The sequence below is a fragment of the Phocoena sinus genome, chromosome 4, assembly GCF_008692025.1.
Source record: "Phocoena sinus isolate mPhoSin1 chromosome 4, mPhoSin1.pri, whole genome shotgun sequence".
Classification (NCBI taxonomy): Eukaryota; Metazoa; Chordata; class Mammalia; order Artiodactyla; family Phocoenidae; genus Phocoena; species Phocoena sinus.
The window spans coordinates 74,339,581-74,355,949 of NC_045766.1; the positions used below are offsets into that span (position 1 = coordinate 74,339,581).

General features: G+C 48.5%; 1 protein-coding gene across 2 annotated transcripts in view; it reads left to right on the top strand.

Annotated features, from left to right (window-relative positions):
- Positions 1-16,369, top strand: part of ITGB5 (integrin subunit beta 5) — a 112,269-nt gene that overhangs the window by 49,543 nt on the left and 46,357 nt on the right. For both annotated transcript variants that reach the window (XM_032629316.1, XM_032629317.1), the window contains 3 exons: positions 12,132-12,293; positions 13,758-13,853; positions 15,640-15,729. In XM_032629316.1, coding sequence (XP_032485207.1) covers positions 12,132-12,293; positions 13,758-13,853; positions 15,640-15,729 — 348 coding nt within the window. The remainder of the gene's footprint in view (positions 1-12,131; positions 12,294-13,757; positions 13,854-15,639; positions 15,730-16,369) is intronic.

The following is a 16,369-nucleotide window of genomic DNA, read 5'->3' on the forward strand; positions in this document are numbered from 1 at the left end:
CTTTGTGAGAGCCAGGCTCTATGCCAAGCACCTCAGTGGGGCTTGTTTTACTTAATCCTTTGAAGGTGGTTGTACTGTCTGCTTTTGATAAGGAAACAACCCTAGAAAGGTTGAGTAACTTCTTGAAGGTCTTACAGCTGGAAATGACACAGCCAGAGATGGAACTGTACCCACCTTCCCGGCTCCAAAGATGGGAGTTCTCAACCTTGACCTTAGATAACCTGCCGTCTTTTGTGGCCACACAAGAGTGGAGAAGTGGGAGGGGTGTGCTTCCAAAGAAGGCAGAGTCCTCCTCTAAGGAACCATTTCGCTTTCCCACGTGACCCGGTTTGCCAGTGGTAGAGCCAGGACTGACTCTGTCCCGGGAAAGACAGCTGCACGTACTGCTGTTCTCTGGAACTAAGAGTTTCCTGTTTATCAGAAACAGTTATAACATGGCTCTGGCAGCCTCCGGGTTTTCTAGGGAGACCACGGGTACTGTCCCAAGGTCGGTGCACTGCTGGAGCCTAGCCCTTTGAGTGAGCCTGCTTTTTTTTTTTTGCGGTTTGCGGGCCTCTCACTGTTGTGGCCTCTCCCGTTGCGGAGCACAGGCTCCGGACGCGCAGGCTCAGCGGCCACGGCTCATGGGCCCAGCCGCTCCGTGGCATGTGGGATCCTCCCGGACTGGGGCACGAACCCGCGTCCCCTGCATCGGCAGGCGGACTCCCAACCACTGCGCCACCAGGGAAGCCCAGCCTGCTTGTCTTTGCCCTTGGTTTCCCCATCTGTGACACGGGAACACTGATAACCCCCTTTTCGTTTATAATTCACGGTGTCTCGGAACCGTGGGTTCTGTTCAGCTCTCCCAGATAGTGCTGTGGAGATACTCTTTCAGGTGGCGCTTCCTTTTCGCAGTGAGGGAGCATGTGGCTGGTGACTCTTTAGTGACAACTGAGGCCCGTGGGCTTTGTTGACACCCGGCTGGAGGACCCAGCTGTCTGGGTGGCCATTGATTTTAGTTAACTTAGACTGACATCGAGAACAGAGAAGCCCATCATTTAAAGCTAGTGTTTCTGTCCTCGCTGAAACGGCATCCTGATCTAGGCCTCCCCTGTACTGAACACTGTTTACCAGAGAGAGTACTGCGGGCCTTTTCTCGGAACAAGCAAGCCGAGGCAAACGAGCCAGGCTGTATTCGGGTGGGCCCCACCACCCATGTCCTCTAAGGCCGCTGGGTGGGGCGTCAGCTTTTCTCAGATTCCCAGGCCCTCCCGTGCACCCTCCCACAGGGCATCCCTGAGCCTGCCTCTCACACTTGTCATGCTCTGCCGTGGTCCCTGTGTATAAGCAAGTCACTAGGACATGGATATTGGGACCCACAGGCTTCTGTGAGCCTGTCGGAAGATTCAGCTGCCAAACACAGGCTGTGCGCTGCAGGCCGCAGTCCCAGCCCTGCCTTCCTCTGCAGCCAGACCACATCCAGGGACCTGCATCTGCCTCTGGGGCTGTGTTCAAGGTAGACGCTGATAGCTAGAGAGCAGGGAGGAGTGAGTGGATGGTGCCGGGGCTGGAAACCACACCTCTGAGGAGTGGTTAAAGGTTGACCGAGATGAGAGCCACCCCAGGAAGAAGCGTGTTACCTGACCTCAGACATCACTACAGAAGAGGGCTGTTCCAGGGGATGAGCTAGGCTAGCCACAGGGAAGCAGGTTTGAGTTCAAGGCAAGGGAGAAATTTCTAGCGAAGACCTCTGCTCAGCTGTGGAGCAGGCTGCCAGATGCGGCAGTGAGTCTGAGTGGGGACCCCAGGCCCGTGCGGAGGAGGTGCCGGATGAAAGATCCCTGCACGGGTGGAACGTGGATGAGCCAACCTCAGAGGTTCTTTCCGAACTTCAGGTGCTACTTATTTCCTCTGAGGCAGCTTTTCTGCCCAGTAACCCACTGGTGCTTTTGTTCTACAGTGGCTCCTTCTGGCCTGTCTGGTCCTCACTGCACCCTCTTAAGCTGCATTTGTGTTTGGCCACCATGACCGTGAACTCCGCCGTGCACACCCATTCTGTGTGCCAAGCTCAGCGTGCCTGGAGCTGGCGCCCGGAAAAGCTTTCCACTCCTGATGGCTTCCCCGTGGAGCCACCTTACCAAGTGGGTAAACGTCCAGGTGCGGTGGGGCAGCTCAAGGGCACCCAGGGACAGTCTGGAGGTGGGCGGGGGAGGATGGAGGCCTTTGAGTGACCTTCCTCTTTGTCAGACCGTGTAACCCCTTGCGTGTGACTCGTTCCAACCCCAGAAACCAAATTGCCGCACAGGCCAGAGCTTCATGTCCTCAAACAGAGAAATGACATCCTTACTCCCTAGCCGTTATTTCACTGTCTCTGGGGCCACATGTTGGAGGTGAACAAGCCAGCAAGTCTGTCTTCACTCTTGGGAGGAGCCAGTTTGTATTTATTTTCTCAAAGGTTGTAAGGCCTGGCCTTCCACCTCCATTCTGCTTCCCCTTTTCACGGACTACTGTTCTCTCTTTGCCGTTTCAGGATCCCAGGTTCCCCAGGCTGACTTCCAGGCCTGGCTGCCCAGGGCCTCCAATAACCATCCCACTGACTGACCTGGCCCCTGTCCCCTCCTCCACCCTTCTGCAGCTCGTGTTGGATGATCTCCATGGTCCTGCTGCCACCCTTTCTGCAATTCCCATTAGTTGGATTGCAAAGCATATTAAATAGTTGGTGGAATTGGGAGTGATGTGATTGAAGACTTCTGGACATTGTGAGGGAGGTTTTCTTGTTACCCAACCCTGATCTTGTTCACGTATCCACTTACTACTCATTCCTCACCGAGTGCCAAGTATGTGCCAGGTGCAGTGCTCTTTGTTATTCTGGCCTCTACATCCCTTCCTGTCTTCTCTCAGCTCCAGATCTCTGCTGCTTTCTGAGGACAGAGCAGAGTTTGGTAAGTTCTCCACTGAGCTTCCAACTGGAGAAAGTCATCTCTGGCCCCAGCACAGATTGGACTGGTGGCCCGTACAAAACCAGAGGGTTTGCCTCCTGGGAGTGGATGGAGTCAGAGGTTCTGGGCTTGGCGGCAGCTCCTCCCACCACTCATTACTTCTGACATGTGTGTCCAGAGTCTGTGGATGGCTGCTTTTCACATAGCATGGTCTCCTGCGCACGTGTGTGATTCGCCTGGAACAGCTGGAGTAAACGTGGGTCACAGAACACATCACCCTCGGGTGGCAGAAGGCAGGCTGGTGGCTGGGAGAGGGGTGAGCCTTGGGCCTCGCCTGCTCACCCAGAGTGGGCTTAGGAAAAGGAGGGTAAAACACGTAGCATTGCCCAAAGGCTCTGGCTCAACACAGGTCATGGGAGTGGACTATAAGACAGAATGGACAGTTCGGGACTGGACGGGTGTTGCGGTGGGACCAGGGAAGTAGGATGATAAAGATAATTCTAAGTTTTCTAGATAAAACATTTGATGGTCCCTTTGTCAGCAGTGGGGAAGCCTGGAGGGGAAGATGGTGCATCAGCTTTGGAGAAGTTGAGTTTTGGGTGACGGCAGACATGTCTGGCTTTTGGTCCAGACCTGGGACTAAAGCTCAGGAAGGAGATCAAGTGGGAGAGGTAATTAATTGCGAGCTGTCCAAGCAGATGCATGGAACTTGGGTAAATCTCAGGGACAGTGTTACCTTTGACCTCATCCAGTGCTGGGAGAGGAGGTGGAATCCGGTAGCAGCCATAGGGGACGGGGGCATTGGACGGTGCGGTGTCCAGGAAGCCAAGGGCAGGAGGGCTTGAAGGAGGCCCTGGTCGGCAGCAGAGAGGCCGGAGAGCAAGGCCAGAGGATGGCTGCGGGGCTGACAGCAGGACCTCAGCGTGAGCTTCGAGGTTCGCAACCTTGGCGCCACAGTAGGCTCACCCAGGAGCTTTAGAAGCCCCGGTGGCTGGGCTGCAGGTCACATCAGAACCGCCAGGCGTTAGCATCGTCGAAGCTCCCTTGAGGACCTTACATGCAGCTGGGGCAGAGAACCACTGTGCGTGTGGGGGCAGGAGGTGGGTGACTGGGAGCCGCCGGTGAGAGAGACGGTAGGGGTGTGTGGAGAAGTCGGGTTATACGGAGCTGGGGAGAGGAAATAGAGGCAGCCAGTCTGCCTCTACGACTAGCAGGTGATGAGAGATGTTGGGTCAAAAACAGAGTGTTTATTAGAAGTGGGTTGTGAGCATATCTTCAGGCACAAGGAAAGGACGCAGAGGAAATTGACGGATGGAACGGTGCTCCAGAGAGGGTGGGATTTGGGGGCTGCGTTTCCTTGGGGAGGGAGAGCACTCCTTCCCTGAGAGCATTAAGACCGGAGGAGAGGCCAGGGGGATGCCGATGCCTGTTTGTTTATGATGGAGAGGCATACTAGGGCTGTGGAACCAGACACTGAGCGCCTGGAATAGACGAGGCGAGTCCTGTTACGTGTGTCCGTTGCTCACCTGAGCACGTGGGAACTGGGAGTTGAAAAGCTGGAAGAGACCTTGTGGTGGGTTTGATGCAGATCTGACTGAAGAGGAGGCAGGTACACTGCAGGCTTGGCCAGATGCTGGATTTCTGGCTTCAGAGTCCAGCGCATTTCCGTCCCGCCCACCCATGACATTTTCATCTGAGGGCTGACCTCTGTCATGTTTAGGAGATTGGCTTTTAAAAATCTTGTTTTTACCCAGAGACTTGGAGAAAAGTTTAGCTAAACAAATCAGTCTGTCTTTTTTTCTCTTAAAATAGTTTTGTATAAAAAGAGAATACATTCAATCTAAAAATTTAGAAAATGCAGAGAGCAGAAAGGAAATAAACATCACCCATAACCCTACAATCCAAAAATAAGATTATGTGTTTCTGGATTTAAGTCACAGATTTTCGGCTCCATGGAAGTACTGAGGACAATCACTGTCGGTTCTTGACTGTTTACTGCCTGCAGGTACTAAGCGGGGTGTGCTCCTTGTCTATCATTTTGTTTAATCCTCTCAACAACCCTATTCTGTCCTCTATCTTTTTTTTTTTTTTTGCGGTACGCGGGCCTCTCACTGCTGTGGCCTCTCCCGTTGCGGAGCACAGGCTCCGGACGCGCAGGCTCAGCGGCCATGGCTCACGGGCCTAGCCGCTCCGCGGCATGTGGGATCTTCGCGGACCAGGGCACGAACCCGCGTCCCCTGCATCGGCAGGCGGACTCTCAACCACTGCGCCACCAGGGAAGCCCTATTATCTCTATCTTGTAGCTGAGAAGCTGGGACTGGGAAAGATTGATTAACATGCCCAATGTCACAAAGACAAGCCAAGGGAAGATGTGGGCGTGAACTGAAGTTTGCCGTTCATCCGAGCCCACACTCCCAGCTGCTTTGTGGGCACTGCCACCAAACAAAGGAATATGCATAGCTGGTATTCCCAGCACAGTATTGACATTCAGTCTGGTCATCCAATTTACTATATTTGAATGACTTTCTGAGCACACCAAGCCTTTGTTGAAAAAAACTTTACTGAGGTATGATCGATGTATAATAAACTACACACATTGAACGTGTACAACTTGACAAATATTGACATTTATACGTACCCGTGAGATATATATTCACCGTAATCAAGATGACGAACATATATCCTTCTCCCCCGCAAAAAGAGTATTTGTGCTCCTTTGTCATTTCTCCCTCCTGCGTCTCCTGCCCCCTTTCCCCAGGCAGCCACTACTTTGCTTTCTGTCACTACACATGAGTTTGCGTTTGTTAAAACTTCAGCAATCCAGTATATACTCTTTGGCCTGGCTTATTTCACTCAGAACAACTGTTTTGAGATTCATGTGTGCTATTGAGTGTCATCTGTGCTAAGGAGTGATCACTTCTTTTGTTACTGAGTAGTATTCCCTTGTGTGGATACATCACAGTTTATTCATCCACCTATAGATGGGTATCTGGGTTGTTTTGGATATTTGGTAGTTTTTGCCTATTATAAATGGAGCTGCTACAAATGTGTTCAAGTCTTTGTGTGGTTGTATGCTTTTATTTCTCATGGGTCAGTCCCTAAGAGTGGGAGGGCTGGGTCATATGGTAGGTGTTTAACTTTTTAAGAAATTGCTAACCTGTTTTGCAAAGTACATGTATCATTTTAGAACCCTATGGGCAGTGTCTGCCAGTTCCGTTTCCTCCACATCTCCCCCAGTGTTTGATGTGGCCAGTCTTTTTAATGTTTAGCCATTCTATTAGGTGTGTGGTAGAATCTCACTGTGGTTTTAATTAATACAAGGCTTTTAAACTTTTCGGTATGCAAGCCTTCATGGTCCCTGTAGTGACCGTGGAGCCTCACACATCAAGAAGCAAAAGGAGACGAGAAGGAATGTAAAAGTTACTACTAGTCTGAGAGTAGTAACTATAGACCCCTTTTTTAGTGTGTCTTATGTACTAAATACTTGTTAACCTAGGATCAACCCTGCAAAGTAGGATTATCTTTATTTTACAGAGGAAGAAACTGAGGCTGAGAGATGAAGTGACTGACTTAGGGTCTCAAAAAGCAAACCCTTGAACTCAGCCTTGTCTGTGCCAAAGCTCTCGTATGCTGGCCTCCATGCCACACTCCATTCTGTAGTTACTCCTTTAAAAAAAAAAAATCCACTTTCACACTACTGATCTCTGCCCCGAACGTGGATACAGAACTTAAGACTTCAAAATAGTCCAAGCAGACAGTAGGAAAATTATTTCTATTGTAAATTCTCTGTGGAGTCAGTGCTTGTAAAATCTCCAAGCCCAAAAGGCTGAGTGAATGAATAAGCATCTCATTCTGTGCAGCCCGACCTCTGGGCCGAGTTTGTTAACATCACTTACATAACAAGAGTCCACTTCAGAGAAGACAGAATTAATATTATTAAGCCATGCTACTCTTCATTTGTGGAGCTATTTCTGTTTCAGATGCAGTATTCCAATTCAACAAACATTTATCCTGGATCAGCAGTTGTTAGTTGAGAGCTTGCCAAGTACTTCTATGAACTATCCCAGTTATTACACACCCTCGGCTCTCCCTGTGTGATTGGGTAGTTAGCTTTGCGGATAAGAGGCAGGTCCTCTGAATCTGACTTCTCTGGTCCTTACTGGTTCAGTGACCTTGGGCTAGTGACTTAATGTCTCTGAACACCGGTGTCCTCATCTGCAAGATGACAATGTATTACCTCCTTCATAAGGGTTGCAGTGAAGATGTGATGGAACAGTGGAGGTGAACAATAAATGTTAAGTATTATTATTCCTGTCTTACGAACAAGAAAAAACTTTGAGATGTTAAATAATTGTGGTCAAAGCTACACAGGTAGTTGGTAGTGACAAAAAGCTCCCATGCCCACTTTCAAGTTTCCAAGTTCCACGTTATTCTGTCTGCTTGCTGTCACCCTCCTTAGGTTCCTGCATGACCCTTGAGAAGCTGGCATGGAAGAAAAGGAGGCTGAAAAAGTTAAATGACAGAGCCAGCATTCAAAGTCTAGTCTTTTAAAAGTAGCACTTATTAAAGATAGTTTGGGGAAAAAAGAAAGATACTGCCTCTAATCTCAATCCCAACATCATTATGGTATATTTTGTTTCAGTCTCTGTTCTCTTTTTAGTGGAGAGTGATGCCTGTTTCTTCCATAGTTTGTAATCACACTGTAATTACAGTACTGTTTTCTTTGTTTTTCACTTTATATTATACATGTTTACACATAATTTCATACTTTTTATGAACATAATTTCTAATGGTGGAAAGGAGAGATCTCAGTTTACTTAACCGTTCCCGTATTCTGGTAGGGTAGTCACCTCTTTCCTGTTTTGTCACTATTAGTAAAAATACTGCCGTGCGTACTTCAGAATACTTCTTGCAGATAGAGTCTCCTGCGGTAGAATCATCGGGTCAAAAGATGTATATACTTCTTTAAATGTTTTTTAAAGTGAGGTGTATTGAGGGATGATTTACATAGAGTAAAATTCACCCTTTTTAGGTATTAACAACTTAGAGCCACCCCGACAATTAAGATATAGATGAAGAAAAGAAATGAAAAAAAAAAAGATACAGGTAATTTCTGTCACCTCAGAAAGTTTCCCAATACCCGTCTGTTATTGACTTCTCCCTTGGCACTCAGCCTTTGGCAACCACCGATCTGTCTTCTGTCCCTATATTTTTGTCTTTCCGTGAATATCTTCTGAATGGAGTTAAGCAGTAAGTTGCCTTTTGAGTCAGGCTTTTTTCACTTAACCTAGTGCTTTGGAGATTCATCCGAGTTGTGTGTATCAGCAGTCTGTTCCTCTTTACTGCTGAATCGTATTCCATTGTAGAGATGTACTACAGTTTGTCTATGTATTCACCACCTGATGGACATTTGGGCTGTTTCTAAATTTTGGTGATCACGAATTGCTGTTATATAAATATTTGCATAGTAGTTTTTATGTGAGCATAAGTTTTCATTTCTCGTGGATAAATACCAAAGAGTGGGATTGCTGAGTTGATGGTCATTGTATATTTAACTTTATAAGAATATGCCAAACTGGTTTCCAGAGTTGCCAAAACATTTTGTATTCTCACTAGCAATTTATGGGAGTTCTGATTGTTCCACATTCTTTCCAGCACTTGGTATTTTCAGGGCTGTTTTTTTTTGTTTTTTTCTTGCCATTGGCATAGCTATCTAATGGCATCTCATTGTGAACTTAATGTGCACCTTTTCTTTTCTTTTTAATTAATTAATTAATTTTGGCTGTGTTGGGTCTTCGTTGCTGTGCGCGGGCTTTCTCTCGTTGCGATGAGCAGGGGCTACTCTTCGTTGCCGTGCGCGGGCTACTCATTGCGGTGGCTTCTCTTGTTGCGGAGCATGGGCTCTGGAGTATGGGGGCTTCAGTGGATGTGGCGCGTGGGCTCAGTAGTTGTGGCCCGTGGGCTCTAGAGCACAGGCTCGGTAGCTCTGGCGCACAGGCTTAGTTGCTCCGCGGCATGTGGGATCTTCCCGGACCAGGGCTTGAACCCGTGTCTCCTGCATTGGCAGGTGGATTCTTAACCACTGTGCCAGCAGGGAAGCCCTGTGCACTTTCTTAATGACTAATGTTGTTGAGGATCCTTTCATGTGCTTATTTCCATCCATATCTCTTCTTTGGTAAAAATGTCTATTCAAGTCTCTAGCTTTTAAAATTCAGTTGTTTGTGTTGTTATTGGCCTATGAGAGTTCTTTATACATTCTGGATACAAGTCCTTTGTCAGATTTTTATTTTTTGCAAACATTTTCTCCCGATCTGTGCCTTGGCATTTCATTTTCTCAGTGGTATCTTTTTTTTTTTTTTTTTTTTTTTGTGGTACACGGGCCTCTCACTGCTGTGGCCTCTTCCGTTAAGGAGCACAGGCTTAGGACGCTCAGGCCCAGCGGGCATGGCTCACGGGCCCAGCTGCTCCGGGGCACGTGGGATCTTCCCGGTCCAGGGCACGAACCCGTGTCCCCTGCATCGGCAGGCGGATTCTCAACCACTGCGCCACCAGGGAAGCCCCTCAGTGGTATCTTTCAAAGAGCGGATGTTTTTGTTTTTGTTTTTTTTTTTAAAGAAAGCTCGTATTTCTCATATTTTAATGTTTATTGTAGACAGGCTTCCACTTTATTTATTTATGGCTGTGTTGGGTCTTCGTTTCTGTGCGAGGGCTTTCTCTAGTTGTGGCAAGCGGGGGCCGCTCTTCATCGCAGTGCACGGGCCTCTCACTATCACGGCCTCTCTTGTTGCGGAGCACAGGCTCCAGACGCACAGGCTCAGTAGTTGTGGCTCACGGGCCCAGCTGTTCCGCGGCACATGGGATCCTCCCAGACCGGGCTCGAACCCATGTCTCCTGCATTGGCAGGCAGATTCTCAACCACTGCGCCACCAGGGAAGCCCAGAGCAGATGTTTTTAATTTGACAGAGTCTAATTCATCAAAATTTTATCCTGTGAATCATCTAAGAAATCTTTGCCTATACCAAGGTCACAAAGCTTTTCTCCTTTGTTTCCTTCAGACGTTTTATAGTTTTAGGTCTGTGATCCACTTTGAGTTCATTTTTGTATACAGTGAGAGCTGTGGGTTGAGGTTCATTTTTTTTTATATGGATGTCTAATTATTCCAATACCTTCTATCGAATTGACCGTATGTGTGGGTCTATTGCTGGTTTCTATCCTGTTCCACTGGTCTATGTGTCTATCCTTTTGTCATTACCACACAGTCTCAATTATTGTAGCTTTATAATAAGTCTTGGCCTTAGATAATGAATCCCCCAACTTCGTTGTTGTTTTTCAAAATTGTTTGATGAGTTTTCATTGTCTTTTCATATATTCCAGTTATTAACACCCCCTCTCAAGACACCCAGTCCTGCCTCCAAGAGAATCCACTTATCTCCACTTCTAATACCGTAGATTAGTTTTGTCACAGCTTAGAATGCATCTGTGTTAGGGACCTTCTTCCTCTGGGTTCTGAAAACATGCCCGGCCTGGTCATTGTGCCTTTACCAGCACCTAGAACAACCCACTCCCCACCCCAGCTTCTGCCTCCTCTGTCATTTCTTCTTCCAGTTTCCTTGAAGGGTCCTCCTCACCTTCAGCTCAGCTGACATTTCCTCTGCCCTGGGAAGCCTTCTCTCCTCCTCCCCGCGTTTCCATTAAAAGTGTATTTATGGCTGAGTAATATTCCATTGTATATATGTGCCACATCTTCTTTATCCATTCATCTGTCGATGGACACTTAGGTTGCTTCCATGTCCTGGCTATTGTAAATAGAGCTGCAATGAACATTTTGATACATGACTCTTTTTGAATTATGGTTTTCTCAGAAGCAGCCGCATAGCACAGGGAGATCAGCTCGGTGGTTTGTGACCACCTAGAGGGGTGGGATAGGGAGGGTGGGAGGGAGGGAGACGCAAGAGGGAGGAGATGTGGGGACATATGTATATGTATAACTGATTCACTTTGTTATAAAGCAGAAACTAACACACCATTGTAGAGCAATTATACTCCAATAAAGATGTAAAAAAGCATGCTTATTGTGATACGTTAAGGCTGTGTTTCCACTTGACTGCAAGCTTTTTGAGGTCTGGAACAGGCTGTTTCTTAGACCCAGTGCCTTCCATGGGGACTGCATGTGGTAGGAAGTCAGTAATTGTCTGTTGGATGAACGTTGAGAGTCTGGGAAACTGATTCCCCAAAGGTGAATTCTTTGCTCACAGCTGGCCTCCTGGCTTTCAGTCCTCCCTGGCTTCCTTTCAAACTGCCTTTTCTTCCTTGTGTTACACTGACTCTTTGTGACTTATTTCCACGCTGCTTTCGGAGCAAATGAGAAGATATCATAGCTCTTGAAGGCTGTTTTATCCATCATTGTGGCGATAAGGAAGAGAGGACGATACCCTCAATCCCTTATCTGCCATAAGGTGATAGCTTTTAACTTGTAAAGTCTGTGAATCCAGTCTCCTATTTCAGTGTCAAGTGTACACGTGTAGATAACTCAGCGGTGTTTAAACCCTTCCTGTATCCATCCTGCTACCCATGTATTTTGGGATGCTCTTTCACTACTGGTATGAAGGCAACCCTATCCCAGTTTTTGTTGCCCTGTATCAGGGTCTAGCTGCTCCTACTAGTAATGACTGGGAGTGTTTTTGTATAGTATCGGGGCCACAGTGTCTAAATATGAAAAAATAGAGTCCTTCCCTTGCAAGATAGCTCGTGTTGAGCCGTGCCTCTGTCTGAAGAGTGGATACATTCCATACAGTGAAGCAGTAAAGGGAGAAGAGAGCTAGTCTGATTGACCTTAACTACCAGACTAGTTCAGTTCGTGACTGGAGTGGTTTACTTCTACCAGAAAGATGGCCGGTTTTCTCAAATCCTCCAAAGATAGATCTGTCTGTCGGTCATTAGAACACTCTGCTGTGAGTGATTCATGTCTAATTGGGGGACTGAAGTGGTCACTTACCAGTCATCTTAGACAAGGGCAGCCAGCCGAGTGTGTTGAAGGGAGGTTGGGGGGCTAAAGGCTGCTCTGTGGAAGGAACAATAGGGGAGGCTAAAAGGGGAGGCGTCCAAGGGGAGTGGCTGTCAGGTACAGAGTTGAGCAGGGAGGGGCAGGATGCTCCAGGGCAGGCTTGGGTGGCAGCCAGGAAGGCCTAACACCCGTCAACCTCTGTCCCTCAGGAGAAGATCGGCTGGCGAAAGGACGCGCTGCACTTGCTGGTGTTCACGACGGACGACGTGCCCCACATCGCGCTGGACGGAAAGCTGGGGGGCCTGGTGCAGCCTCACGACGGCCAGTGCCACCTGAATGAGGCCAACGAGTACACTGCCTCCAACCAGATGGTGCGGACCGGGGACCCCAGCACCGCTCCCGCCACCCCGCCTGTGGTCCGAGGCCTCGCCGGCCTTTGCCACCTTCCTCTGGACCTCCACTCACCGACTTTCCACCCCATTCTTGGGACTGGGTCTCTACTCCATCTTCTCCAACTGGGCTTCTAGAACTTCTCCTCGTCGTTAACTTAGAACATCTCTCAGGGATTTCTGTAGCTGGTTCATCTTTCTGCTTTTGTGCCCCCACATGGGGCGTGTTTGGTCGAGGGAAGAGGTGACCTGGCGAGACAGGATGGATCTCAAAGGGGAGAGGTGGTTTTGCACGAGGGAGAGGACTGTGTTCCAGCAGAGCCAAAAACTGGGATAGAAGTTATGGGGCAAGACCAGTGAAGACAAGACTTCCTGACTTCTAGAAATGGGTTTCCTGATGCCCTGAGTTCCATCAGTGTCAGGGGTGGGGTGGCACGTGTCCTACACGGGAGGAGAAGCCCCAAGGACCTTCCATTCCCAGGAGCCTGGCCCTGGGACCATGGGATTAAACAGAACTTAGGCAGAATTTCAAACATATGCTAGGTCAGTGAAGTGGACTCTACCTAACTATCAACCAGACCCAACAATTAAGATTTTTCCACATTTGCTGTACAGTTTTTTCCTTGCAAAATCTACACCGTCTTCCTTCCCAAACCCATTCTGGTGTCTGGCTAGAGAGCAATTCTTTTAATTCTTGCTGGACTAGCCCATTATCTCCAGTTTTAAGAGGTGGTCAAGAGTAATGGAGTCTGGATAAAGAACTCGTAACTATACAACCTGATAGCTGTAGAACTCACCGATGAGGACCCCTGCGTCCATCATCAGCCCTTAAAGTCCTTCCGGATGTTGCTGAGCTGCCTCGAGGTGTCCTCCCTCCCTTCTTGCTCTGCACCCCTCCTCCTCTGTAGCCCAACTTTTAGTCCAAATGTCAGCAGCCTCTTCTGCCCGTTCTGAGCCATGAGAGGACTGAGCAGAGCCTGTAGGGGACATTGGCAGGCCCAATATTGGGCACAGGAAAAGGAAAAATAGGGCAAGGAGATCAGGAAGATCAGTCTTGGGGAAGAGAGGGAAGATAACAGGTGTTGACGGTAGGTGGTCGGACGTGGGGACTTCCCTTTTGGGGACTTCCCCCCTCTGCCCCATTCCTGCTGAAGGGACGGAAACACGGACCAAGTGTGGGAAACCTCCACTCATCACTTCTCTCTTCTGGGTTGGAGGGGTAGGAGGACTGAGTCGAGTCTAGTAGGTGCCAGAGGGTCCTTTCCTGGAGAATCTCCCCTACAGTTTCTCAGTAAGGAGCTGACGATGGGGCGTGGTTATTAAGGCCCTGCCAGGGGAAGGTGCTTATCGTGGCAAGTGATGAGTTACTGAGTGCACGTTGGAGCCACGTGCTCGTGTGTCAGCCTGGGAGAAGTGTTACAACCTTGACTTTTGCCTTGGCCCTAGGACTATCCATCCCTGGCCTTGCTTGGAGAGAAACTGGCAGAAAACAACATCAACCTCATCTTTGCAGTGACGAAGAACCATTATATGCTCTACAAGGTACACCTGGAACGTGTGAAGGAGGCTGATGGCCTGAATCTGGGGGCCCTGCTGACCCTGAGATGAATGGGAGATTGGAATGTGGTGTCAGGTGAAGTGTGGGGAGGCCGGGTGAGGGGTGTTAACAGCCCTGTTCTGTGTGGGCGGAGATCCAGAGGAGGGTGGAATATAGCCCTGACCCGATCTACTGGAAAATAATAGTATTAAGGAAGCTCTTAAGCGTTCATATAGCAGTACATACCAAGGAAGTTAAACATATGGTTTCTAATTTGGTAATGAGAAAAACTTTGGAAATAGTTTTTCAGATGATGAAATGGAAACACCCAGGGGGGAAGAGGGAAGGATGATATACAATGAAAATGTACAGAAAGGAAGCTAGGCATCTAGGCAGGCTACATCACCAGTTCCACAGTCCAGAGTTTTTATGCCTTCCTGCAGAGTATGGGGGACCAGTGGGTTAGTTTGGGACGGGAATTTCCGAAGAAAACTACGTGTCTTGAGTGAACAGAGTAGGATGTGTGTGAGTCTGCCCTGTCTAAGAGAGACTCTTCCCGGGTCATCCCATGGGCCACCATTACACATTTCCCTCGTGAATGTGCTCTTTCCCACGATCACACGCAAGTTGCCTTTCGCTAGAACTCTCCTCCAGACTGCTCAGGGAGTGTTCGTGTGAGCCAAGTGTGAAGCCCAGCTCACCTCTGACATCTTTTGAATTGAGAGGTTATGAGAAATTAATCCCCACCTCTAGAACAGCCAACCCCTGTCCCCTCTCTCTACTGCTCTTAAGTATCCCCGAAAGAACCCTTGTCTGATGGTGTGTTTCTGTTGCTTCTGCCTGAGATAATCATTGATAAAATGCCACTTACACCTTCTTGAGTTCTTTATCCTCTTTTAGTCTGAATCAATTTTAGAAGATGAAAACAAGGGAAGGAGGTTGCTTAGTGAAGATAGCAGGATAGGACATATCCATTTACAAATACCATTTTTAGAGAGGTCAGTTGCACAGACTGTACTGAGAATCCTACCGGATGCTTCAGGAGGGAAGAAAGACCCACCTTGGCTTAAGCCAGCCTTGCTCAGAACCAAGGACCTCTCGCTCGGGAGGCATATCCAGTCCAAAGGCAGGCTGAGGGTGGCGGGTGTTTCTAACAATTTCTGTCACTTTAGTAAGTGATATACTCAGGCCTTCGTACAAGTGAAAGAGGAAAGGCAGCCACTTCAAGGCTGCCTGCTTTGCCAAAGACTTCACCCGGAGATACCAGACCTCCTTGGGAAGGCACCATTCACGTTCATTTCCCTCCTAGGAAAAGAGGCTGTATTCGAGACCCTTAGAAAAGTTTCCCCTTTCACTTCTGCTGGCCAGGTCGAGGGCATCCTTGAACTGAACCTGGGAATGCCTGTGTAGTCTAGGGGGGAGAGGGCGAGCACATCAATAATATATTGACCTTAGAGGATGGAATTCCAGAGAGTTGTCCATTACGTGCCAGAGAGGAGGGCTCTCCAAGAAGAAGCATGACATTATGCTTTAGGAACAGATCTTGTCAGGCCCTTTCCACCCAGGCCTTCAAGAATCGGGATTCCACAGCCGACTGCAACAACTCCATTCCCTGTGCCTTCTTCTTACCTCTGCTTATGGCATCTTCTCTAGTTTACGGTGCGAGAGAGTGGCAGAATCAGTGCTGGGGGCCCTGACGGTTCTAGCTTAGTAGGGCAGTGTTCACTCTTTGACAGTGTGGAAGGGCAAAATGGGCTCATTTGTTTTCTTTTTTTTTTTTTTCCCCCCAAGAATTTTACAGCCCTGATACCTGGAACAACGGTGGAGATATTACACGGAGACTCCAAAAATATAATTCAACTGATTATCAATGCATACAACGTAAGTCACTGGTTCCTTCCCCCACCCTCTCCCACTGAGGCTCCGGGAGCTGGTGTGGACTGAGGTGGACTCAGGTCTCTGTGTTCCCCGTGGCGAGAAGTGAGAAGCACACACGCTGACTTCGCCTCCCAGGGGGCAGGACTGAAATCCCCCAGGCTTCTGGAGCTCCACATAGACCTGCAGACTAGAATGAGTCTGGACACTTAGGGTCTGATTGTAATCAGGTCCTCTCAGAGGAAACCTGAGTGGGCCTGTTAAATCCTGTGCTTTTGTAACCCGTCCTGTTAACTCGGCTCTGCTCTACTAAGTACAGCACTTAAGGATATAGTTTAGCAGTCACTGCCACATCCCAAGCCAGTCAACCATGATTCCCAAACCTTTCTCCTTCCTACCCTCCTTCCTCTCAGTTTCTAACACTCAGGAGGTATTTGACTCAGACCTACCTTTTCTCGGGAAAACGACAAACATGGTTTCTTGTGCTGGGAAGTATGTGACCTCAGCTGTCCCCTCCTTGCAAGGCCTCCAGTGCCCACCCAGCCCCTCATGAGGCCTGGTAATTCCCAAATTGGAATTCAGGGTGCATCTTCCTGTTAAAACAAAGTTCTACATAGAGGAAATGTAGTTTAAGGAATAATGTTAG